This window comes from Podarcis melisellensis, assembly GCF_964234715.1.
Source record: "Podarcis melisellensis genome assembly, chromosome: 8".
Taxonomy (NCBI): Eukaryota; Metazoa; Chordata; class Lepidosauria; order Squamata; family Lacertidae; genus Podarcis; species Podarcis melisellensis.
The window spans coordinates 11,573,416-11,600,607 of NC_138540.1; the positions used below are offsets into that span (position 1 = coordinate 11,573,416).

At 43.7% G+C, this 27,192-nt stretch overlaps 1 protein-coding gene across 3 annotated transcripts; it reads right to left on the minus strand.

The window, feature by feature from the left end:
• Positions 1 to 16,266: 16,266 nt before the first annotated feature.
• On the minus strand, positions 16,267 to 27,192 carry FBLIM1 (filamin binding LIM protein 1). 3 transcript variants are annotated; one of them, XM_081923150.1, is made up of 8 exons: positions 26,998 to 27,192; positions 23,384 to 23,630; positions 22,363 to 22,526; positions 21,066 to 21,177; positions 20,384 to 20,553; positions 19,527 to 19,705; positions 19,213 to 19,330; positions 16,267 to 18,103 (listed from the first exon to the last, which is right to left on the minus strand). In XM_081923150.1, exons 2-8 carry the CDS (start codon positions 23,622 to 23,624, stop codon positions 17,990 to 17,992), a joined length of 1,098 nt encoding a protein of 365 aa, XP_081779276.1. In that variant the 5' UTR covers positions 23,625 to 23,630; positions 26,998 to 27,192; the 3' UTR covers positions 16,267 to 17,989. The 3 variants fall into 3 exon arrangements, with proteins under 3 accessions (XP_081779276.1, XP_081779277.1, XP_081779278.1); XM_081923151.1 differs by lacking the exon at positions 26,998 to 27,192 and adding an exon at positions 24,389 to 24,672; XM_081923152.1 differs by lacking the exon at positions 26,998 to 27,192 and adding an exon at positions 24,266 to 24,284.

Genomic DNA, 27,192 nt, shown 5'->3' on the forward strand with positions numbered 1-27,192 from the left:
GCGCTCTCGGGTATTGTGCGAAGAGGAGGAGCGGGGGGGCCGAGCGCTGCGAGCTCTCGGAGGCCGGGAAAGGAGCAGGTAGGTGGGGTGGGGGAGGGGTGAGAGAATCCCGCTGTCCCCAATACGCCTTCTCCGCGGGAAGCGCGCAGGCGCACAACGCTCGCCTCCCCGCTTCGCTCGCGGTCTCAGGCTCTCAGGCTATTGCGCATGCGCCCTCGAGGCTGGGGCGCCGCTGTTGTCTTCCCCTCCGAGAGCCTCAGTGAGTAGAAAGACCTCAAGGGAGGAGGAAGGTCGCCTTTCTCTCTTCGCTCCTCGCCCGCGCCATCAGTAAGGGTCACAGAATATCCCAGGCATGGCAGAGCTTCCCCGCTCCCTCGCACTGGTATAATGTCGCATCGTGTGGAAATAACTATTTCCACCATTCAAGTCGCTACCAGAGTTATTTGTTGGTTCCCAAAACTCAAATCCCAGCTCCTGGAAGCGGAAACTTAAGAGGAAAATGGCGCAGGAGGTCTGTCCCACCACCGCCGACAACCTCTAATTGGGCATTTCCTTCGTTTTGGTGCCACTTCCGTCGCAAAAGCTGAGCTGTGAAGACTTCGCCGGCTAATGCCAAGACTGCTGTGGCTTCTCGGGGGCTATGAACAGTTACACATATATGAAAGCCATGGCGCTGCAATAGGTTTCCAGTTATTTTTTATACCATATTGTAAGAAGAAAATCTGTTGTTTATCTGTGTTTCGGACTGTATGCTCCGTGGGAACAGGGACTTGCCATGCCGGTTACTTGCATAAAGTATTGTGCATATAGATAGTGCCATGTAAGTAATAGGATGGGTCCTGAAATTTCGTGGGATCTAAATTGGTGATGCCTATAAGCAATTGGCCTAATCCAAGCCGAACTAACACTGGATCTTAATTCTTTTTATATATTTGTATACTTTTCCATATCTGCTTATATTTGTTTGTTGTTTTAGATATACATATAATTTATGTTGTTTTTTTAAAAAAATATTATAATAATACAAGTACTTATAAACACTTGCCCTGCAATCCATACACACATCACCTCCGTACAAATAAAGTTTGCTCTTTTTCTGTAGGACAGTTTTTCTCATATGTAACATTATGGAGATTAACAATGTAAGCCTAAGCATCTACTCTCAATAAACTCCCTTTAGCTTATCCCTTAAGGCTGCAATCTTAAGCACACTTGCTTAGGTCTTGCTGAAAGGATGCCGCCTCTGAGTAAATTATACATAGGACTGCTGTGTTCATCAATTAATTAAAAACTCTGCTCTCAATTTATGTGTGGCAGTGAGGCCCAGCCAGCGCTCCTCTGCATGAACCCCAGAACCCTTTGTGACACGGAGGGATTATTTGGTGGAAAAAGTTCACATGGGAGGTTTCCCATAAAGGCTGGGAAAAGCACAACACAAAACAATGGCTGCTGCGTAAAATGCCACATTTTAACAGAGATTGCTGTGAGCTGTCTGTTGCCCACTAGAGACTTCCCAACATACAAAGAGTTTTCCCACATTTGAAAAACAATATATGTAACCAACAAGACAAACACAAGAGAGATTCATCTCTCCTGGTGTTCAATTCCAGCAATTTGGGATGAGCAATACCTTGAGAATTAGGTTAGATTTACTGATCAGCTTGGTTATCCTAATTCAAAGGTTCTTAATTGTTGTTTTTAAAGCTCATTATGAATGAACCACTGGGATAGGAATTCCTTCGTGCAGAAGGTCTATTCCCCTCCATCCATTATTTTTTTAAAGAGGGGAGATTGCTCTCTAGATCATGAAAGCTTATGGCGTAATACATTTGCTGGTCCTTAAGGGGCCACAAGAGTCTCTGTTGTTTTTGCTAGAACAGATGGGAACACAACCACCCCTCTGGAAAACATATCCTTGCTCTCCATTCATAGATAGATAGATAGATAGATAGATAGATAGATAGATAGATAGATGGATGGATGGATAATTGGGTCTATATAGTGAACAAATTAACAGCTGGCATTTTTATAAAAGAGAGACCAAAAATCAGTAAAGATTAAACAATTACTATCTGCAGCGAATGAGTATTAAATTAATAGATGCACAGAAAGTTGCTATATTCTTACAAGTGATAATGAAGTGCCTCTGAATATGTACCAAGTGTGTTTCCCTTACTCATAAGTAACCATGATTCCACCCATTTGGAGGATTAGAGAGACAGGCTTTGAGGTCAGAGGTGCAGCTTGGCTGCAGATATAAACCCCAACACTTATTGGTGTGGAAATTAAGCCCCAACAGCTACTTAGGGTGTAGCAGGTTTTGAAGTTTTCCACAGAGGCAACCTTCCTCCACATGTTAGTGTTTCTTTTCAGCTGCTATTGCTGGGATGAGAAAAGTTAATTATCGGGGCTGATACCTCAGCGGTGGTCATTAATGGGCTTGGATTGCAGCATCACCATTGAGTTGCAAGCCAGATGGGAACCCAACCCGTTGTTCCCTGCTGAACAAAGGCAGAGGGGAGGGAGGTGGGGAGAGAGAGATGGCATTCCCAGCCACATCCTCCCCCTCCTCTTGCCTGGGGGTATAATTAGCAGAGGCACCCCAGGTGGCAGGAGGATGCCCCTCTGCACTGACACGAAACCTGCTCCACAGCTGCTTAATCACAGGGGCATATTAAATGTACCAGAAGGCAAGGAAACGTTCTGAGCATGGCTTTTCATGGGAGGCTTACCAAACCTCTCCAACCAGCCCTCCCAGGTTCTCCCTTCCTTACCCATCCAGAGTCCTCTGGCCAACTGTTGTAGTAACTGCTGGTATTAAGGCAACTCACAAGGAAATATGGCATCCTGGATTCTGGCTAACAGGCCAAAGGTGGATTGGATCCCATTAAATTAGGGAGCTAGGTATTGTCAGACGCTAGTCGGTTATAAAACAGTTATGGGTTGTCTTCCACAACTCAGTAATTAAGAGAAAGAGAGAGAGTAGTTAAGCACAACAGGAGAAATAAGGACTCTGGTGAACCCAGGCACCTACCCATGGGCATAGCCAAGGGGAGGCAGGGAGGGGCAGCTGCCCCCCTAAATAAATAGAAATCAATACAGAGCCAACTGAGGTTCTGGCCCCACTAACAAAAGGCCTGCCCCTCCAACAAAAATCCTGGCTCCACCCATGCATCTACCTGCCACAACTCTGGATATGTTACTGTTCTCAGCTCCCTGCATCAGCCTACGCTGACAATTCTGCAGTTCAGAAAGTTTAAATAATAACAACACCTGGAACCAAATGACCTTTTCTGGAGCACAGACTATGATCACAAACCCTCCAACAGATGAAAACGGGGACATTTCTCACTCTCCCTCAACTGACTCTCCTTGACCACCTATTTTTTGTGGCCCTCCGCACCTGCAGAGTATTCTCTATTAGGGAAAAAAAGACAAGTGTCACCACCACTACACCAATCGGACACAGCACACATGCTCTCCACCATCCTAAGAAAACCCCTTAATCCTAATTTTATTTTATTCTTTGGTAGTTTTACAAAAATAAATAAATTTTATAAAGGGGCCAGATTAGATGCGGACACACAAAGCATTTTTTAAAAATCAAGGCTCCTTGAGCTCCGCTCCCTGTTTCTTCCCACCCAGGTGGTCCTGCCCTCTGCTTGCCCCTCAGAGCTGGTGTGTCACTCAGGTCTGGATGCCTGGCACCGTCCTTGTCAGTCCCTAGGCACTTCTTAGTTTACCTAGGCATTTTGTAACTCAGTTGCCTGTCACAGTGGTGCTCTTTTAGTGGGATGAGTAGGGCTTGACCTTATCTGACATCTGAAAGCAGCCCTGTTTATGGAAGCTTTTAATGTTTGATGTTTTATCACTTTAGTATTATTAATAATAATATTATGTTGGGAGACACCCAGAGTGGCTGGGGAAACCTGGCCAGATGGGTGGGGTATTATTATTATTATTATTATTATTATTATTATTATTATTATTTACTGCGTGAGCATTTTATGTACCGGTATTTTGTATTGTTCCTCTTTACCTCCTTTTCCAGTTTTGCACTGATTGTATTTGTTGTATTTTATCCTGGCAAGCTGCTTTGATATTTTTATTTTATTTTGTATAATATGACTGATAAATGAAAATGAAAATAGGATTAAAACTCAACTTCTACACTCTACTGTAGCACTACAAAGAAAGGGTTAACAAGGAGCCATTCCCAGATATAGCCATGTTGATGAGGCTGCCCAAGAGAATGACATTTTAACTTCATTTTCCTTGAGACATCTTTTGACAACATCTGCAGGTGGGGAAAGTAACACCACTCTCCCTCTATATATATATCTATATGGTGAGGATTGGAGTTTGGCATGCTGGCCACAGTACTTGCATTCAAGCGGGATTTCTGAGCCTGGGGAATTTAGGACTGATATGCCCAGGACTGTTTCCCATTCCCATTTCAGATGTGGAATCATTTGGCTTTCACAAATGCTTATGTAAGAACTCCCAGACTTGCTCTCTTTTTTCTCCATGGAGAAGCAGGCAGAAAATCACTGTGACAGCAGAGAAAACTTAATTGAATTTTGTGGACATGAACTTTCATAAGCAACAGTCTAGACCACTGGATGCAGAAGGCGGAAAGGCAACACTCTTGACAACTTTGTACTGAATTTCCCACTGCTCAGGGAACAGAATAATCCCATAACCTCACCAAAGGCTTATGTTAAAGCTGTATCAGTTGTAAATAAACCATAGCCCCTCATTTCTTCCCCCATACACAAACATTTTTTTAAAAATTAGTTTGAAGTACATGCTGCTGAAGGCAAAATCTTAAATGAATCCAAAACGGATGAGGTTGGGCAGTGTAAATTAGGTGTCCCCTTTGTGTTAAAAAGCCCTTTTTGGTGGTTTGAAATCCAGAGGGAGAAGAATGCACACTTTAAATAAAGCACAACATATATTGCAAAAAATCTGGCTCATAGGTCTGGGGCTTGCTTTGGAATTAAGGCAATGATCTCACTGTCTAGTCTAGTGAATGCCAGCCCATCCAGAGCTGAAGTCTCTTTTCTCCCAAGCTGCCAAGGATGTGTTTTCAAAGTCTCACCTACCACCCACCAAGAGAAGGGGTTGGGAATTCAGGAGGAAAATTCAGGAGGAAAAGGCTTGATTTGTGATGTCTGGAAGCATTGGAGGGGTGCTGAGCCAACTGTGATGCTTCCTATTCCTGTGCCCCAAGTAAATGGAGGGCTGCCCATTCAAAACACAGCATGGCCTGCTCTTAAGGCTTTATTATAATCTGCAGAAATCTGCAGTCATGAAGATGAATGCTGTTATTTATGCCAACGTATAAATAAACAACACACATTATTTAGTTTTTTTCCCCTCCGCAAAGGCACTCGTGATATTCTTATCAATGTGTCCCTTTTATCCTCAAGACAATTCTGCAGGGTGGTTTAGGGTGAGAGTGGGACCAGCAAACCAGATCACCCAGCAAGTGGTTACTTGAACCCGAGTCTTCCTGGTTTGCAACCACTGCCCTACTATGTCTGCACATCAAGCGAACAATCTGACCATATGGCCAGGAAACAGGTAGGGAAGTCTCAGCCCCAGCTGCAGTGCCAGAGAATTACATACCCCTTCCAGATAAATGACCATTGGTGCTTATCTGAAGACGTGTTTCACATATCAATTATAACTGAATATGTAAACTGGAATTTAAAGCACAGCTGCAATCCTAAGTATGCTTACTTGACAGTTAACTCCATCAACACCAATATGACTTACTTCAGAGAACATTATGTTTAGGATTAGGAAGGAAGCAACAGGAAATGCACTGAAAGAGAAATCTAACATGTGGTATCATGTGGGTCCCATTCCCAAACACATTTTGCTTGTGTCTCCCCACACCCATTGTTGTTGTTGTTTTCTGACAAGTCTGTTGCAAAGTAATCCCCAATTCCTATAAGTGCAACATTAATAAAAGAAAAGCCTTACATCACCAACAGTCCATCCTATAATGAAAAATTAAAGTCTGCCCTGAATTTTGTGCAGCTCGGCAAAGGTGTAAAGGAAGAGGGGGAGGTCCTCAAGAATATATACAGTCCTTGGAAACAGCAGCTTGCTACAAGGGTGGGCTGGAAGAAACAGGAGGGTTTTCTCCACCGCCCCGCTCCTCTCCCATGTCTCATTACTCTTGGGCTGCTGAAATGCTACTGAGCCTGTGCTTTGTTTTTTTTTTTAGCAGCCTAACAACTACGCTTTCTTTTTCTCTGTTTCCTTCTCCCCGTCCTTCCTCTCCCCTGCACTGCAGCCAACCACGCCTACACCACAATGCGGCAAAAGGGCCGCCTCTGCAGTGGGCGAGCCTCCCGCCCCATACATTCCCTCCCCACTGTTCTGTTTCCCCTGTTCCCTCCCCTTGAGAGGCCACAAAGGGCAGGGCAGCCTTGCATGCAAAAGAGAGAAAAGGGTGTTGCTGGCGGTGGGGGTAGGACGGCTGCTTCCCCCCCCCCATGCTTTCCTGAGCAGCACTTCCCACTTTAGAAACTTCTGGAACCAGGCAGCCAATCTAGGGAGAGGAGGAAGGCAGGAGCCCCCTGGTTGATGCTCCTAGAGGAGGCAAGCCAAGAGTACCAGGCAAATGCATAAGATACTCGCGCGCGCTCTCTCCGGGCTCAGCAGTGCTCACAACCACCACGATGCCTCGTCTTCCTCCTCCTCCACATTTCATGATTATTTCAAAACAAAAGCAAAAACAAAGCACACCACGCCAGTTTGGAGGAATGCCTGGCACACTAGCAATGGTGGATTTCAGAGGAGCCTCTTGGAAAACAATAGCCTGCCATTAAAACAAACAAACAAAACCACGTTTCAATCCTTTTGAGGGTTTGTCTGCTATGGAATATATATCTCATTCCTTTGCAACGCCAGGGAGTGATTTCTTCTTTTCTCTCTTTTTAATTTTTTTTTAAAATAAAACCTGCCTCTTTCCTTAGGACAAGCCTGCATCTCAGTGGATTAAACCTGAAAAATAAAAGCCAAATCATTCCTGGATTATGATGAGGATGATTTTTTTTTAATTAAAAGGGTTGTGTCTGTCTTTTCGGTATTTTTATTTTTTGGATGGGGGTTTTGCCTCCCCGGCTTTGCCTTTCTTTTAGGATACATTGTAGTTTAAATGCGAACGGAGCGATAACGAAGGTAATAATCCAGCAAGTGTAACGTATGTGAGCTGAAATAGACAGTATTTTAAGGAAGAGGGTTTTGTTTGTTTGTTTCAAGGGTGTGTGTTTGTGCGTGTGTGTCCATTTTTAAACGGTTTTTATTCGTAGGGAAGTACTGTAGTGGGTCTGCATTGAATAATAATTTAAAAAACAATTAAGATTTCAAGTTTATCCAAGTGCTTTTTTTAATAGCAAAATTGTGTCAGGGAAAGGGGTTGCGGGGGGGGGGGGTAGGAAACAGCATGTTTGTTTTGAGTAAAAAGATGGGGCTGAATCTGATCACTTTCGCGGTGACTTAATAAATCCCGGGAAGATGTCGTCTTAGCTAAAAACAAAGGCATTGTTTGTGCAAAGACTCGGGTTGTGTTCAGAGATGTAAACTAGTAATGAAATGGGGGAGGTTAGAATGAACAAGACTTCTCATTTCAGCAGAAAAAAGGAGCCTTTTTTTTTTTTTTTTTGTAAGGGACAAATTCCAGCCTGAAAGATTTCGATGTTAATGTTACAGCGAGGGTGTGTGCTTTTAAACCGAATCAAGAAGTTACAAAGGGGTGTATTCGGACATGGTGTGGCAGAAACGCAGCCGAAAAGCGGGGTTGAAAACGAGGTGGTGAAATTGAATGTGTGTAAAAGGCTTGTGGGGACGACGACCTGTTAACAACGTTGAGTAAAAGCACGGTGGCTATTTTCAATAATGAACAGAACAAAGTAACAACGCTTCCCTTCCAACCCATGCTGGATCGCAGTGGGTAATATGGGGCCTCCATTAAAGCACGTATATAAGTATACATTAAGGGGGGGGAGTAGCTGTGCGAATTAAAATTTCGGTAGCATTGCTGCAATTTCAGACGGAGGCAGCGGCCCTTTTATTCGAAATAACTGGAAACGGAAGAAGCGTTTTCCCTTCCTATGTTTTGGGCTTTTTTGTTGTTGTTTTTTTACAAACAAACCCGCAGTGCAGCTTTTCCTGCCTTCCTTCCTCACACCGCCCCCCCCCCCGCCTCCACCTTCTCTTCCTTCTTCGTCCTTATGCGGGCGCCATTTTGTAGCCTCCCTGGGCGGCCATTTTGTGGGCAGAGAGAGGCCGAGAGAAGCCCGCCAAAGGCTTTCTGCGCGTATGCGGCTGCAGTACCCGCGAGAGGCCACCGAGTGGGAAATAGGGGCGCTGCCGCGCTCCTTTCGTGAAAACGCGCGAGATCTCTTGAACCGAGCCCTTCCCCACTCCATGGGTGGTTTCCAGCTGAGTTCTCTGGGCAGGGCTATTAAGACCAATGGGTCTACTGCAAGCAGAACCAGCATTGGATGCAACCCTTAGTCAGGCGCATTAATTTCTATGAATCTGCTCTTGAATTTGGAGTAGCATTGGTTGCAAAGTGTTATTAATTGCTCTGTTATTAATTCCCCTCCCCCTCAAAAGAGTTTCACTGGCACACATTGAAATATTTACAAACGTTTATACCCAGTGCTAAACATATTTTTTTTATAAAAAAACAAATATTTTAAAAATCTAATCTAAAACAGGAGCAAATAAAGGAAAAAACCAGAAGAATAAGCCATGAAAAGACTTCAATTACCTCTGTCAGCTAAATATAGTAACTTTTCCCAATAATTCACTCAAATTAGCATCATGGAGGTAGCCAGAATTTATGGGGGAAGGCAAGATCCAAGCTATCTGCAACACGATTGGTCCCTTTTTTTAAGTATTTACTTGATGGGGGGGCAGCTGCCCCTCCCTGCCCATACCCATGGCTGACATCCAACCATTCAAATTTTCTTTAAGCCATTACTTTTTCAGTGTTCAAATATTACATTTTCTCTTTCACGCAAAAAGTCCGTAATAAGTTTCCAATACTTAATAAATGTCAATAATGATTTTTCTCCAATTAAACACGTTAATTTGTGCATATAACAGCTTGCCACTGGGATCACATATTGAAATAATCTTCCATAATCCTTTTCCAATTATGTACCCATTAAGCCTAAAAGAAAAGTTATGGCTTCAATTTAATATTTAAAATCTGCTGCATCAGTGTACAGTGGAATCTCAGTTTTTGAGTGTCTCGGAAGCCGAACGATTCAGAACCCGAATGCCGAAAACCTGGAAGTGAATGCTTCCATTTTTGAATGCACCTCGGAAGTCAAACAGCTTCCAAGGCATCGTGCAAAGAAAAAAAAAAGTTTTTTCCTCCACCCCCCCCTTCATTCCAAACATACAGTCTCCTAGTGGTGATTCATCAGAAGATTTACTTATCCATCCGTCACTCCCGGTCACAGAGATCCATTAATCAGCAGTCTTATCTCTCGAACATTACTTGATGTATGTGCTTCAGCTTCATTCCAATCATATGGAATTATAATTCCAAGCTGAAGCTAACCAGCACGCACTAATTGGAATCGGCGTCAGGAAGATCTGACTTCACCGAGGCTCGTGCCAAGTGTTCGGCACCCCCATCTCTCGGATTAGGGGGTGCATTGTGAACACCGCTGGCAAGGCAGTGCCCCCGTCTCCTGGGGGGTAGGAAGACTCCATACTTCCCATAGCAGCCCCTTAATTACCTCGCATGGGTCAGAGAGATGTTATTGTCGGCCATCTTCCAACGTGCCACCTGGTGGCCCCCCGCAAAATACAATTTTAAAGTGGGGGTGCCCAATCCTCACCTTCCCTTTGCATCTTGTAATATTTTAAATTTAACACATGGTTTTTTCCCTTGCCATAAAAACTTTGATAAGTCTTTTCGCCATTGTTTAAATGGTAAGTCATTAGCTATAATAGGCAGTGTTTGGAACCAAAACATCATTCTGGGCAATATATTCATCTTTATCACATAAATTCTCTTCAACAGTGGCAATTTTAATTTCTCCCATCTTAACAAATCTTTTAAAAATTTTGTCCATGTCTCCCATCTTAACAAATCTTTTTAAATTTCTGTCCATGTCTTAACATGTCTTGAAATAACATACAATTCATTTGGATAGTGATATCCAAATATTTTATTTTTTCCAATTTGAAATTCAGTTTTCTCCATCAAGGTCTTTTAATCTTCTGTTGTCATGTTCATTTTCTTATGGTTAATCTTAAAACCTGCTAGCATGCCAAATTCATTCAGTTAATTCGTAAGAGTCTCCACTCCCTGTAATGGGTTTACCAGAACCATAAACAGATAATCAGCAAAGGTCCATAATTTATAATTTTATTACAAAATCGTTGTCCCAATAATTCTCTCATCTTGTCTAATGTCTCTAAGCAAAACTTCCATAACCAAAATGAAAAGTAAGAGGGACAATGGATATCCTTGCCTTGCCCCCTTCTGTATCTCAGGGTTTTTTCACTTCTCCATTAACAATTCTATGAGCTGTCTGTGATGTATAAAGCAATTTTACCCATTTAATACAATTATCTCAGAGTTCATTTCTTGCAAAACTTTAAACAAAAATATCCAATTAATGTTGTCAAAAGCTTTTTCTGCATCCAAAGAAATCAACGCAGCTTTGCTTCTCATTATTACAGTTCAAATACTCCAAGATGTCTAAAGCTTTTCTGACATTGTATCTTAATTGCCTTTGAATCCACTTTGATTGTAAATCTTTCTGGAAAAAAATCATTGTAAATAACATAGTATTATTCAAGAATGGAATCGGACAATAATTTTTAGTAAGGTCAAATCTTGTCCCTCTTTAGCAATAAGCGTAGTGCTGGCCTCTTTCCAGTTATCTGGTATCTTACCATTCTGTAAAATATTGTTCATTGTAAGGGTTTTAAAAGTTAATCTTTAAAAAAATGATAGTAAACAGCTGATAAACCATCTGTCCCTGGTACATTTATTTTCTTATGGTCTATGACCATAATAAAGATTTGTATAGTACAACTTAAGTAAAATTGATGAAATGGTTTATTCATTATTTGTGTTATCCATTATTAGAGCATTTCCCTGCAACTTTAGCATCACTTTCCTTTGCCTCTCTTTGCGGTATTTCCCTGGTTTATTCAGGTTAGGTTTTAGGTTAGATTTAGGCTGGAATAAGTTGGAGGGTATGGAGTTGGAGCCCAACAACATCTGGAGGGTCTTACTTATCCTCCAGCTTTGACCTCTTTCCCTTAGTTCTAAGGATATTATAAAGCAGTTGCAATGGTAAAAATAATGAACCTTGCCATTTTGTTTCCCATCTGTGCTGGGGCTTTCCTGCGTGAGGTGCTGCCTTCTGTTATGAGGCAAATTAAATGTGCTGCGTTTTGAGGGAAAGCAGCAAAAAACAAAAAGAAAAAATGCAGGTTCGTTTTAAATAAATCCTAATAATTTGGATACCACTCTCTTCTCTCTGTGTGTAGCAAAAATAAAACCTCAACAACCTCAACCTCAGTCCTTGCTGGACAGCCCATTATATATTATTATATTATAGATTTATATTCCACCTTTTTACAAAGTGACAGGGCAGTGAACAATCTGATACAGCTTTAAAAAAGCATTATAAAATATAACTATATCATCAAGATACAAGTGGTCACTGAGTTTTCAAACTTTGTGTGGTAGATATCTGTTTGGGTCGCATACTACCTGCCTTGGAAACCTACGCTTCACAAGCCTGTTCACCTGCCTTCAACAACCAGTTTCACCACACACCTCCAATATTTATTTGTTTAAATCATTTATAGGCCTGTCTTCCTTGTGACAGAACCTTCAAATGAACATTAATGTGTTTTTCTCTCACAGATTTTTATGTGAGGTAAATTGAAACTCCTATTCCACCACACACACACAGAAACCCAGAAAAGGAACTGAGGCTGAAGCAAGGTATTTTAAGTTGTGAGGGGGAAGGAGTCTGTCCTAGTTTTCTCCCTGACATACTCTTTATTCAGGAAATTTATTTTCCCTACTTTCCTGAGGGAACTTTCTTCCAGATGAGCCCCTGCCTCTGCTGCAGACAAAGGATTACTACGCTTCAGACCCCAGTTGAAAACTTTGGGTTTTCACTAATGAGGGTGTGGGAGAGGTACAAAGATCTAATAGAACAAAAAACACCTTGGTGGCTATCACCAGTTGAAGCTTTGTTACTCAAACTGCTTGGCAAAACGGGGAACTGCCCTACATATAGAGATCTGCTGAGGGATCAAGAAGGAAAATGGAAATTAAAAGAGTATGAGGAAATCGAAGACCATTTTCAGAGTTGGCTACACTATAGACAACTACATGAGATGGATAAGGAAGGTAATAAGAAAGGGTTTAGTTACACAACTTCCAGATTTCAAAAGGAAGTTATAGAAGAAGTAGGGAAGCTGCTGAAGAAAGCATATAGTATTCTGCTAGAATGGGAAACAAAAGATGAGGAGGTCAAATCAGTCATGATTAAATGGGCACAAGATATAGGACATAATATACAATTTGAGGACTGGGGAAAATTGTGGAAAGTAAATCTTAAATTTACAGATTGTTCTCTTTTGAAAGAAAATTATATGAAAATGATGTACAGGTGGTATATATCATACCAGTACAAATAGCAAAAATGTACAAAGCTGGGTCAAATGTAAAGAAAAAGAAGATACTTTTTATCATATGTGGTGGGAATGTAGAGAATTAAAAAAAAAGGGAAATGATATATAACGAATTGGAAAAAAATTTTAAAATGACATTTGCAAAAAACAACAACCAGAAGCATTTTTGTCAGGGATTGTAGGACAAGACCTGCCAAGAAAAATAAATAAATAAATTTATATGTGCTACAACAGTGGCAAGAGTCTTGTTAGCACAAGAATGGAAGAACGAGGAAATCCCAACGAAAGAACAATGGCAAAACAAATTGATGAGCTATGCGGAATTGGCCCACCTGACATATAAACTGCGTGACAAGGACAATCGTGACTTCAAGGAAGAATGGGAACTACTTAAAAAGACAACAAAACGACTTGGACTCCTTGGCAGGTTTTGAATAAACATCCACAAATTTATTAGTTGAATATATGATAGACAAGGCAAGAATATGTACAATTTTATAATATGCAGAGAACAATATGTGCAAAGAAACCAGAGAGCAGAGCTGAGGGAGGTCTTGGGTGGGGGGGAGGGGAAAAATAATGTAATTGAATACTTGGATTGATAAATTGTTGTGTTGAAATTGTTATATAAAAATATTTTTTTAAAAAAAGAAAATTTTGGGTTTTATCCAGCTAAGTTATATTTCAGAGTAAACGCACTGAACTGGATGGTCATGTCCATTAGGGCTACCATTGGATGAGGCCAGGCAGTTCTTGTAGAGTTTAGCTCTTTAAAACCTGACAAAATTTGCACATGTCTGGTCTTTGGCCATCTCAGTGAGGTAAAATGAACTGGACCCCACATACCGTAATATCCAGGGCATACAGAGGTTTCAGTGGCAATTTCTATATTCTGAGTGATGCTGGCATAATTACACTCTGCATTTTAAAACTGCCGCTTCCTAAGTTCACCCCCACCCCCACGGTCAGTTAAACATTTTTTATTTCAGGTATTTATTATGAGTTTTTATCTATATTGTATCTGTTGAGTTTTATATACACAGATCAAAGACAATTGTAATTAAGAGAATGTAAGCTAACCATAAAATTTTTCTCTCACCACTACTTCAAGCTGAATGTTTTGAAGGGGCCAAGTGGTGTTTTCTTCTGGAAAAAAGGTGCAGGAACTCGCCACAAAGTTTGTTTGTTTGTTTACTGTGGGCCCAGTCACAGCGATAATCCCCTGGGCAGTGGATAAATGTAAGATATAATTAATAAACTCAAGCGGACAATGATCTGGATTAGAAATGGCCACGACTTTATTGATTACATATATAGGTGGATTTTTAGCTCAGGCATTGGGTGTATATCCATTCCAGCCCGCCCATCTCACAAAAAGACAATATATATATATATATAATTTAATTTTTTTAAGTTAAGGCGACTCAGTTCCCCTGAGCTCTTGCTCAAAAAAAACCACCCTGGGGCCAAGTCTGTCTGGAGTTCATTTAGACGCACAATTCTGCCTTCACCGAAAAAGCAGTAACATTGCTTAACATGATGAAAAAGTGGCAGCCATTTTCTGCTGAACCCCAGCTATGCTCAGCCTCTTAAGTCTGCAGTCCTACACACACTAACCCCATTGAGCCTAGTGTAACTTACTCACAAGTAAACATACATAGGCACCTGCCACTCCTGATCTTACACAATGCTAAGGAGATGAATACTCTTGTTCCACACGTACCAAACATGTCAAGGCACATGCAGAAAACAGATTTGAAGAGACCCAGACTGCACCCTGGGCCCACCCTCTTGCCTTAAGACACCCAAAGGATGGTTGCCAGGAATGGCTTTTTAATCTACTTTTCCCAATTTGGGGCATTTACGCAAACACCCAAAAGGGCATGCCAGGAACAGCCCTATTTTAGGGATTTTCAATTGCTGGTGGGAAAGGACCCCTCTCCAATTGCGCTGGCAAAATACCTCGATCCAATTCCACACTAGGGTTACAATTACATCTTCTTCCAAGTATTGCATCAAGGGAACTTTTCAAAAGAACATTTCATGAAGTGATTAGTTGTATTAACATGTAACAGTGGTATGATATTGAGGAATAAAGGGCTAGAGTGTCAAACCTGGGGTGGTAAGCACAGACCTGCATATCTGTTTTCAGAAACATTATTTAATAACTCCTTGTGTAACTTGCAGCATCAAGCCCCACCAGCTTTTTCACAGCAACAACTGTGTGCACTGAAAACTTAGGGCGACACTGAGAAATAATTGCACATGTTTCTCTTCATTCAAGGCCTGATTATTGTCCCACCTTTCTGTCAACCGTGTATTTATTTTTGTCTCTCTTAGTCTGCATCTGTAATAATGGGATAGGATGACAGAAAAAATGACCTACTTTACTAATTAAATATAAAGAACTCTTGAGATAATGTGCATGGTAAGCTTTCAGCCTTTAGAAATGGTGCCTCAGCGAATGTGTTTTTTTAATGCCGCGAAAAAGCAATAAGGAGACATTACCTGATCAGTCTGGGATATTAGAGCCATGGTTTTTCTGTTTTCATGTTTTTGTGATCTCATGTTTTTAATATTTTGGAAATCCATTTATCTGTTCATTATACATCTCTTAAGATACCTCACATCATATCCGTAGATCAAATAGGAGGTTTTCATCTATGTTTGGATACAAATGGATGACAAAACCTTTCAAAACTGCCGATTTTAACCAATGATTTCAAAACTGTCCTGTTTTATTTTTATTTTATTGTTTCTTAGTATTAATGAGCAACGCTGGATACAAGGTTGCAGGTTTCTTGTATTTGTATCCATTTAAATTGGGAATTGCAATCACTGGCAATGTAACAACAGTCTTTGAATGGCCTCCGAGAGCGTTCCCTTTCCCCCTCATTCATTTGCTCCAGTCTGGGGTCCTCTCTTTCTCTCCCCCAGTATCCAATTTCCTTCCCCAGTGGGCACTTTTGCTGGTATATCTGCCCCTCAAGTGACATGGGCAGGGCACAGTGAGACCGTGGCCACAAGCAGAAGATGAGGCCAGCACATCTGTTTCAAACTGCAATTCCCAGCAGGTCAGCATGGTCATTTTGGACTAAAACTCCCAACAGCCCCAGACAGCATGACTGGACAGAAGTTAGTAGTCCAAAATACCTTGAGGGCTCCAGGTTGGGAAAGGCTACAGCATACAGTTTGGATCCCTGTAGCGTTCTCACCTTCTGTGTATTTTTAATTGATTTAACCAGAAAATCACATAATGGCATTATAGGATCCATTTACAGTGGTACCTCTGGTTATGTACTTAATTCGTTCCAGAGGTCTGTTCTTAACTTGAAACTGTTCTTAACCTGAAGCACTACTTTAGCTAATGGGGCCTCCTGCTGCTGCCGCGCCAATGCCGCGCGATTTCTGTTCTCATCCTGAAGCAAAGTTCTTAACTTGAGGTATTATTTCTGGATTAGCGGAGTCTGTAACCTGAAGCCTATGTAACCTGAAGCATCTGTAACCCGAGGTACCACTGTATATATTTGCTTGTAACATCAAAACAGAAGAAAGCCATTGCATTTGAAGTCAGGTTTAATCAAGTTTGCGTATATGTGTGGTAATTTTGATGCCAGCTACGGCTTCCTGATATTGTTTCCAGAGGGGAAAAACTCAAGTGAACATCAGCGCAGTCCAGCAGACAGACAGGAAAGATATCAAAAGCATACAAAAATCATAATAGTCATAACAATCCCACACCCCGTACATTGTTTCCGTGCATTTAAACAACTGATTGGTACAAATATATATATATGATTAAGACTGCAAAACAATTTTTGATACCGTGACAGTTTCAGGCTAAAATGAAGGTGGAAAGACCCTCTTCCCCATACCTAATAAATAGCCTTTGCCAGAACCTGCTATTAAGGTAGTGTTGCCTTGTGCTGCCCCCTGGCGGATAAGACGTGTGTTAATGGGCTGGGCAAGGTGCCTTCAGTGTGCACAAGAGAGTGTGCATATAGACACATACAGCCTTAAAGTTTTATCAGGCAAAATGAAACATTTGCCCAGGTGTAAGCATTTGAGTCACAATTAGGTGATTCTCAGAGATTGGTGCTCCAAGCAAAACCAAAAGTATCACACAATAAGGTGTGATAGTCTTAATTTATACATTAACAACACAGCAAATCTGCAGTTTACAGTCCTTTGCTTGTGGTGTGTTCTGTATTTGCTCAAAAGCAGGCTTGCCTTCATGACCACATCACATGTTTTGAGCCTTGCCACTGAGATCTGGTCCTGGAGCTTAGCCTTTCGCCCACAGATTAAGCCTGATGCATTTGTGAGGTCACGACACACCTGAATTTGTTCCAGGCCTCACCCCCTTCCTTATCACCTCTTCAAGCAAGGTGGATGACAGCTGGGAATGCGGACTTACATTGTTAAAAGACCCTGTAATAAAGCTTCCTAACAACTTACTGCTCAGTTCCCTCCAGAGATCTCCCAGGTAGAGGTGATCCTAAGACTTATATCCCCCATGCTCAATGACAAGAAGCTATACTCTCAGCCCTGCCGTGGGATTTCAGATAGGGCTCTGAAGAACAGGGAGGGAAACATAAACTCAGGAAAAGAAAGGTGCTTGACAGGTTCTGCTGCTTTTATACCAATAGTCCTGCTCCCAACAGCCTTGAGGCTTTGCTGGACTGACGAAGCAAAAGGTAGGGAATAAATCCCAAGTAAAGAAGTTTGGAATCCATCAACCACCTTGCAGCTGAGCTGCACACACATCCATACCGTGTTCTGCTGGCTGAAAAGAGTTCCACACATTATATATCTAGCAATTGGCCCTCTTTGGAAAAAGATGCTCATATATTACACCAGTGGAAAGCAACTGGCAGCCTGCAGGGGGGGAATCCTGCCCATGGATGATTGACAGTTGACCACCTTTCACATGTGCCCTCTAGTGGTAAAAAAAAAAAACCCTTCTCCTGGCTCAGTCTCTCTCCCAGGAGAGGCATTGCACTGCTACAGGCTGTTACAGCCAAGGCCACTGGAAGGAAGAACAATATGGTAGGGGGAGATTCCTATAACTCCACCCTAGACTTTTAGCCAGCCTTGTTGCCAACCACTGCATTACAGACAACCCCAGGACTAATCCCCAACACTGAAAGGTTCCCCCCCACCCCAAGGCTCAGTTGAAAGTTAACAGGAGAGGCACAAACGGGGACGTCCAAATGCTGAAGCACACCACTGCCTGGTTCCTGTGCTGCAGCGTCTGGAAATATGCTTGTGTTTCATTTGCTCAGCAAGATGATTCTTCAGTGTGTCTGATGTGGCAGGACTTGCAGAGGAGGTGGCTTCCCAAAGGGTAGCAGCCCTCTTCTGTGGGTTCTGGGGACAGCAAGACCCAACATCTCTGCAGAATGAAAGGAACAAATAGAATGTTTGTCTGTGGTTAGCGTCCCTTTATGGGTAGGGTTGTAGCTCTGTGGCAGAGCACCTGCTTTGCATGCAGAAGGTCCCAGGTTCAATCCCCGCTGGCAGCATCCCCAGGTTGGGTTGGGAGACCCCTGCCTAAAACCCCGGAGAGCCATTGCTGCCAGTCAGCATAGACAATACTGAGCTGGGTAGATGGTCTGACTAAATATAAGAGATTTCTGTGTTCCTGGGTCACAACAGTTTAAAGATATTTGTGCATACGGATCCCGAACACACACACCTTATTACCAGTGTTAGAAACTGATATATGAAAGCTAGGAGCTAAATGGCACCTTAAACCTAGGTTATGGGCGCAATAACAGGATGTCTAGGCACACTTTTTTATAACAAGAATACAAAGCTAAAAATTAATGAACTACAGCTAAAATATTATGTTCATTTTTCATGTGCTCTAGTTCTCCCCCTGCCTACTCCCTAATATTAATATTAAGAGGGTGTCTTCTCTAGTCATCAGAAACTAGCTGGAAGTGGGGAGGCAGAAAAAGGACCTCTTTTCCTTCCATTCTGCAGTTTCAGTCTGAAATCTTGGGTTCAGTACTGCACCGAGAGCTCAGAAACTGCCCTAATGAAATTCCCTGTCGCAAAAATGTGTATAGAACAATGGAAGTTTCGAACACTGCTTATTACCTATTTACTAGTCCTTCAAACACAGCTCCAGTGCATTTGTTCATATGCCCCCTCTTTTGTTATAAAGGAACTATCCATAATATTTTGTCTTGTCCACATTCATTTGGTGAGCTGCAACTTGGGAGTCCTGGAGATGTCAGGACCTTTCACATTCAAAATAGATGCTCCACCACTGAGCTGAGCTGCAGTCCTTCCCCTAATTCTCCATCTCTCTCTGTTATTCCTCGTTTACTTTTGATGTATGATTGAAAACCTTTGAATAGTATTTGTATTTCACATTTTAAAGAATGTCACTCGCCTTCAAACTTGGCTCATGGTGATGATCTTGGCTAGTCTCCCTCCCACACACTTCACTGCATGACCTCAGCCACTGGACACCAAACCCTCTCCCAGGCTTACTTCACAGCGGTAGCAGTCCTCATGGAAGTTTTGCCCCATGCACTCTATCTTGTATGAGTCCCTTCCGTCACTGGGGATAATGGGCCTCTCACAGGCACTGCACACAGAAGCATACTTCCTGAAGGGGGAAAAGACAGATTGTGACTGTGATTCCCTCTGCATGTCCATGGCACAAACTTTATCTTATCCCAAATACTTCTTAAACTCTGCATGCTTTGTGTGTGTCACTCAGAGCACCCCAGATGTCAACTTCGTTGGTATGAGGAACAGATTAAATCCACCTTTCAAGAAGTGCTTAGTTCTTATCGCCATACCTGTAGAAGTCATCCAGGCAATGCACAGCATCGTCGTCGCCAACAGCAAAGACCTCGTCACCAATGGCCCGGTGGCATACGACACAGGTGAAGCACTCCGGGTGGAATCCGTGGCCCATGGCCCGCACAATTTGGTTCACAATTAAGGCCTGGCACTTTCTACACTTCTCCAGGGTGTTCTGGGAGGGCAGGATGTATCCGGAATGAAGCAGAGAGATGTTACATGCAGATTTTCAGTGTCCTGATTGAAGGGGGTCAATAGCATGCATTCTGATGCTTTCCTCAAAACACTCAGTGTGTAAGACACCCCGGGTTGTATCCAACCAAGACCTACTCAGAGTAGACACACTGCACTGCAGTGGGTTGGACTAGATCAGGCATAGGCAAACTCGGCCCTGCAGTTGTTTTGAGACTGCAATTCCCATCATCCCTGACCACTGGTCCTGTTAGCTAGGGGTGATGGGAGTTGTAGTCCCAAAAATATCTGGAGGGCCGAGTTTGCCTATGCCTGGACTAGATAACTCTTGGGGTGCCTTTCAACTCAACAATTCTATTAAATGAATCTAAGTAAGTCATGGTCATTAACTTCAATGGATTTACTTTGAGGAGGATTTACTACCCTCCCCATTAAAAAACGTAAGCCATAAGCCTGGAATCTACAAACAAACACTAATGGCACCAGGCCTCCTTCCCTGGGGAGACTATTCCACAATCAGGGAGCCACGACTGAAAAGGCCCATTCTCATGTTGCCACCCTCCACACCTATTTTGGAGAGGGCACACAAATAAGGTCCTTGGGTGTCCTGTGGACCTTGAGCCACAAAACAGGGGAGAGGAGAAGAGGCAGAGATATGTACCTGGTAGCAGGTGACACACAGGGGCCGCCCCTCTTTCTGGTAGTAGCGCTGTCCCACCAGGGCACTGTGACATGTTCGGCATGTGAAACAGTCAGCGTGGTACTGTTTGTTCATCGCCTCAAGCGTGGGAGTCCCAGGAGAGATGTTTTTGTGACAAAAAGCACAGATATCTGGAAGAAAGAATCACATGGGCTTCCATCCAACAAAGTTTTACTCATAGCAGACCCACTGAAATTAATGGGCTAAGCTAGTAGTAGATATTAACGTCAATGGGTCTACTCTGATTAGGACCAGCACTGGATACAATCCTATATGTTTTAAGTCAGTGGGTCCCTTTCTCCCAAGGTCAGTCCATGGAAGCTTTGTAAAGAGTAGCACTTTGGAAACACAGGTGACTCTCAACTTACATGGGGGTTATGTTCTGGGGATCACATGTAAAACCAAAACTGCACACAGTCAAAACACATTGGTTTCAACTGCAGGTAGGATTGCCAAAGTCATTTTTCCTGGACTCCTGCTCCATTTCCACCCCCCTTTTAATTTTTTTGCTAAGTACGTAAAGCTGAACACACACTAATTAAATGTGCATAAGTTGTGAGTTACCTGTAATAATTCTATGGAGCCCCCCAAAAACCGATTTCTACACATACATATTCCTTCTTGGTGTGCAGTTTATTCTCACCTTTTGCAACAGTATTCTCCACCTTCCTCTCTGTCTGATTCTCACCAGCCCAACCAAGGGTTGAGGTCAGAATTTTAGGTTGCCTCAGTTCTGCTGCAAAGGTTGAAGTCGTCTAGAAAACAGGAAGAAGTAGACTAAGGCAGGCTGAGCACCTTCACAATATATTTCTGGGTGGCAGAGGTTAGCTTCAAAGGTATGAGCAAATGAACCACAACTGATGCTTTTAAGGGCTCTTGTGCCTTTAGTGAAAAGTTTACTTTTTGCAAGTTCAGACCACTTTATTGCTTCCTGTTGTTCATGGTAGAAGATTAATAGCCTCTTTTAACAACCTCAGTGTCAGTTTCTGTCCCTGGGGTCAAGCAGGGGGAGCTTTACTAGCAACCCCTCTCTTTCTTTTTAAAAGATTAAAGAACCTTTGCTGAATGGGACTTATTTGTGAACAAACATTGCAGAAGGATCTTTGCCACAAGTAGAGATATTGCTGGATAACATAGACTTATATTAAATATTTGTGTAGATGTTCTAATTCAGCCTCCAGCTAATTGTAGGAAAACAATCCCTCAGCAAGGTTTAAGGGCTCAAATAAGGAAGCAACTATCGCCTGGGTCCTCGATAATAACAAAGAGAACAAGCTGATATGAAGTCATGTGGAATGAGCCCAAGAGAGAAGAATGGCAAATGAAGGTGATGGACTACATGGAACTGGCGGAAATGACAGGCAGAATCCGAGACCAGGGAGAAGAGTCGGTGGAGGAAGATTGGAAGACATTTAAAGACTATTTACAGAAACATTGTAAAATTAATGAATGTTAGAATGATGTTGGAATGAATTTATGTGGTTTTAGCAGAAATGTTATAAAGGTTTAGGAAAAACAGACTGTTAATTGGTGAAAGGAGGGAAAGTAAAGTTACATTAATATTAAGATAAATTACATGACAAAAATTGGAAAAGATGGGAAGGATTTGCTGAAATAGCTAACCGAACTAGAATACAAAAAAGGGAGGTGTGAGGAGGTCAAGGAAACAAGCTAATGAAAGATAAGTTATGGGAAGAGTTGCTGTGTTTTTTAATTGTTTGAATTTCCTGTTCTTCTCTTTTCCCTTTTTCCCCCTTTTCTTTTCTTTTTTTACTTATTCTGATGTGTTGACTTGCTTTTGTTTAATATGGTGTTTTTACTTTTGCCTTTTGTAACCCTTAAAACTTTAATAAATATTATTCTTTTAAAAAAAGAAACTACCCACTTATTGCATTAAAAGGTGATTGTCCAGATAGATCCTTCAGCAGAAATAAGGTTACCTGCAAGGATGTGGGGGAAACTGATGTTGGTGTCTGGAGATCAGGACCAAGTGTCTCCACTGAGAAAGGTTTAGAACATGGTGGTGGTGGAGGAAAGATGCTATCCAGGCTAGGGTCCACTGCATTACAGGACAGGATGGGAGGAGTTGGCAAGGCAGAACAACCTGAAACAGACACAGAACGACAGCTGCCTTAAGGACTCAAAACTTGGTTTAATCATCTTTGTACATTTTTAGAACAAGAGGTTCAGCAGCTCAAACTTGTTCTGAAGATATGCTAGGAGATACCAAGAAACCCCAACCCCTACTGCTTAACCCTAGTTAGTGTGGGAGGCTGAGGGGTTACTCTTAAACATACTCTAAACAAGCTGAGGGAGCATTATTACTCTCCCAGATGCTGGTGCTCAGAACTGGAAGCAGGAAGGGCCCACAGGTCAGCAGTCGAGCCCCTGTCTTGCATGCAGAAGGCCCAAGCTGAATCCCCAATGGCATCACCCAGCAGGACTCCTTGCCTAGAATCCAAGGCAGCTGCTGCCCGTCAGTGTAGACCATTCTGAGCTTGAGGGAACAAAGGTCTGACTCTGTCAAATGCAGCTTCCTCTCTTCCTACTACACTCTATGAAGGTACAGTTAAGGCACTTTGGAAACATCTATCAGAACACAGAAAGTTGCCTTATTCCAAGTCAGACCATCAAGTCCATCTAGCTCAGTATGGCCAACACTGACTGGCAGCAATAGCTCTCTAGGGTTTAAGGTAAGGGATCTTTTCCCTGTTCTGCCTGGAGATGCTGCCGCCAGGGATTGAACCTCTGCCACAGAGCTAAAGTCCTTAGTTGAATGCTTGTATTTTTAATTGATTCACACTCCTGGCCCTGGATATGGGCTCCTCAGCTGAGCCTTGGCTAAAGGGGAGCACTTCCAGGACAAGGGTCTTGGCCAGCTGTCCTCCTGTCCTCTCTGTGCTTCCCCTGCACCTGGGACAGACTACGGCATCACTTCACTGTGATTTCAGTTCCTCTCACCTCCATTGGAAACGCCCAAGGTCCCGCCATAGCAGCCTCTGTTCCCTTTAACAGCACCAGAAGATGTTTGGATCAGGGAGGGAGCAGCAGACTTCAATGCCTCCTTGGAGAGGCTGTTGCTGGGTGGAAGTTGAGTCCTCTGTGACTTTGCTTCACTTCTCACCATGTGGTCCCTCCTGGGTGGAGTGAGGGTGATGAAGATGGATGAGGCAATCCGTTTCTCCACCTTGTTGGACAGCATTTTCTCCTGGGACAAAGAAAAGAGGGAGAGATGTTTGGGGTTGTGTTCCTGCAAGACCCCGTCCCAGAATCTTTCCATCCCTCCAGCGGTTTGGTTATTTGAGGGGCTCGAATGAGCAAGTGAGAGAATGACATGGTGGGAATGGGTGGGGAAATTTGGGTCTGGGAAAGCCTACTTCCACCCCCATCTCCTGCTGCAGGCTCTGTGAAGCCACCAGCCTCACTTTTTACATCTGCAAAACGTCAACAGCTGCATTATGGCAAAAGGAATCAACATTTTGGGCCAAAATTGCTCAACCAATGCTCCAATATAAGTTTGTTCCCTGTCCTATATGAATTGTGCATGTTACAGCAATTTTGCAATCACAGAAGCTGGAAAGCTGGAAGGGACCCAATAAAAGGAATCAAAATTAATTTGCATACTTGTGTTCTGTTGCATGTGGCAAAGGAAGGCAAAGGGCAACATTTCCCTTCTTGTTTCCTTTTCCATCCTCCCAGCTCCACCAGGCATTGCCCACGGAGCGGCCGATTTCATGAACACAGCTTAAAGAGGACAGGGATCATTGCCTTTTTGGAACATGAAAGTTGAGAGTCTCAAGATGCTGGGTCCAAGATGCAGATGCACAAACAAAACAAAACTACCATGCATGAAAAGCACTTCACAAAATTTAAAGCAGAAAAAAGTGGGAAGCAATCAACAACACCACAGAGCAGTCGCTGCAAAAGAAGCAGCCATTTCTCCCTTTGGCACTCCTGTGCACCAACCTTCCTTCCTCCTTTGTTTCAAAAAAATCTTCATTCCTGGGAGCAGGGAAGGAAAGGAAAAGCTGTTTCTCTGCAGCAGAACAAGACCTGACAGACCAGGGAGCAGCGTTTCAACAGGACGCCTGACGTGGAGCCAGCCAAGGGATTGCCACAGCCCAGTCCTGAGGCAGCTGCTCTGAGCCACAGCTCTGCCTCATCACTATCCCACAAGGAATGGGGCGGAAGCGATAAGGAAGTGGGCAAAGGGCAGCCCTGCTTCAGGCAGGTGCTGGCTCTGAGGCTCGTCCCCAACGCCCAGGCTGTGTCTGCTGCACTGGAGCTGAACGCCCTAGGTCTTTTTTTTTTACTCCAGCCCCTCTATAACTTGCTAAAAGCATTCCTACGCTTCCCCCTACTGGGGTGGCATGTGAAAGTTTGTGGTTATGCATAGTTCTGCTCTCCTGTGCAGAATCGGGGGAAGTGGCTGCCAGTTTAATTAAACACTTTACCCAAATAACAGGGAGCCTGACCTTCTAATTAAACAAGCAGGCCACGCCATGCCTTGGGGTCTTCAGGCTTCTCTGGGCGACCATGGAAGATTAACCTGGACACCTCTTTTATCTCCCTGTCCCCTGCCACCCATAATTTCTGGCATTCCTCTGGCTTCTTTCCAAACTCCTGTGCCTCTTGAAAGGCTTGCAGCTGTCTGGCTCAAGGACCCACCATGACTATCTCTTTAGACTAGAAGCCTCCCTCATTTTCTGGGGGAGGCTACTCTGGAGCAGGGAGGGGCTATGAGTCAATTTTGGTTTATCTCAATTCCTCATTTTCCCAATATTAAATTCAGTTTTCCACATGTATTTCCGCAAAACAATATTTATAATGCTACTCTGGATATCTGCTGGTTGGATGCATATATTCTTAGCTGGAGAGCTGCGTTGCAAATTCTGGAGAGGTGCAAATTATGAGGGATTGCTGTGTTTTGGTTTACAAATTGTTTCAGTGTGAATTAAGTAAGTTCACCTTTAAATGTCAACTGAATTGAATTTTCTGTCCCTGTCTAGCTATGATGGCCAAAAAAATAGATCCCTTCCTCTCCAGCCACTAATTCTATTGTAACACTTTGGCTTGCAAAGGACCTAATGCTATATTGGCTGTGAAGAGCAGAATAAACACAATAAATTTACAAAGCAACACCATTATTATTATTATTATTATTATTATTATTATTATTATTATTATTGCAAGAGGATACAAAAAAATAAGATTCTGAAGGTGCTAGAGAGGTGATGCTCTGCCTTGCAACCTTGCCTACAGCCAGCCTGCGGGAGGGTGTGTGTGTCCCATTTTCAGGGTGAAGCCTCCAACACATTGGTGGAAAGCCAGCCACTTCCTCATCTGCCAATGGAAGAAGGCCTTTCTGCCTTGCCAAACCTCACAGCATGCACCCCATGTCCCCTTTGTATTCTGTGGGGCTTCCTCCTGGGAAAGAGTGCCTTGGATTGCAGCCTTTGCCTCTTAGGACAATATTGGAGACACAAACTTCTAAGCTGCACATGCATGCTATTTTCGTTTTCAAAGTGCAGAGGTTTTTCACCTAAAGTCAACCAACACCTTCACTTAAACAAGGGTACCTAAGTTATCACCTTACCAGGTTCACAGTCCTGACAAGCAGTGGCGTAGCGTGGGGGGTGCAGGGGGGCCTGGCCGCACCGGGCGCAACATCTGGAGGGGGGCGTGCACTCGCACTAACTAATCTAGTGGAAGAGACTCGAGTACTAAAATCCACGGGTTAGGGGGCGCAAATTACTTGCCTTGCCCCGGGTGCTGACAACCCATGCTATGCCACTGCTGACAAGCAAAAGCTAGAGTTTCCCTTTCCCAGGATCACCATGCAAGCAGAGGGAAGCAGGGTCCTGACAAGGCCACCCCCCCCAAAAAAAAGAGAGGAAACGAGGCACAAGAGTTTGCAACACTAACGTTTTGTAGGGAGAACTGAAGTGCTAGGAATCAAGACCGCTGTAGGCTTTCTTTGGCTAAGGGGTTGTTTCGGTGGGGGCCACTCCCTGCACCGAGGCTGTGTCTGTGGAGGAGGAAGAGGCGCCCCCAGTGGTGGACCTACATTTGTGGGAGGGGTCCCTGAAGCTTGAACTGTTATGCGGGCCCCTTTGCAACCAGCAGCAAGTTTTGGGTAACCGCTGTTATCTTCTTCCACGACGGATCACCATACCTTTGCAACATCTGTGCAAACTTGGGGATCGTTGAAATGTATCCACCAAAAAAAATCCATCAAACTTGGCCTACTAGACCCAAATCTTAGAAGCAATGTAGGCTAAATGGGGGCCCCTCCAGGATTAGGGGCCCTGAATTAGGTTCATCATAGTAGATCCACCCCTGGGCGCACGCCCCCCCATCTCCGCCCTGGCTCCCCAAAAGTCCTCCCGGACATTGAATGGGGCAGCTCCCGGCAGGCAGGGCTGTGCCCACGGGCGCCTCCTGCAGGGGGAGCCTCCAAAGAGCGGGAGACCCGCCGCGCCCTGCTCCCTCCAGCACCCTTCTCTTCTGGCGGGCCGGGGAGGCTGCGGAGGGCCACCGACAAGGGCGCCGGACACCCTTGGACGCCACCCTACCTGGATCCGCGGCAACGCTGGTCCGGCCACTTGGTACCTGCCCGGCGCAGCGGAGAGCGTGTGCCAACGGAGAGAGAGAGGGAGGCGGGCCGGGCTGGCGGCCCCCGGCTGATCTCGCCCCGGTCCCCGGGAGGGAAGGGTCTGCTGCCCCCGCCTGCTGCGTCCTGCTCGCCGTCCTCGACGGGCGCCGTCTGC

Coding starts and splice junctions, on each gene's coding strand:
- FBLIM1 (XM_081923152.1), bottom strand. Junction 21,178..22,362: donor TTTCCCCCACATCCTTGCAG/GTAACCTTATTT, acceptor CCTGTTTTCTAG/ACGACTTCAACCTTTGCAGC. Junction 19,706..20,383: donor TGTGTGTCACCTGCTACCAG/GTACATATCTCT, acceptor CTGCCCTCCCAG/AACACCCTGGAGAAGTGTAG.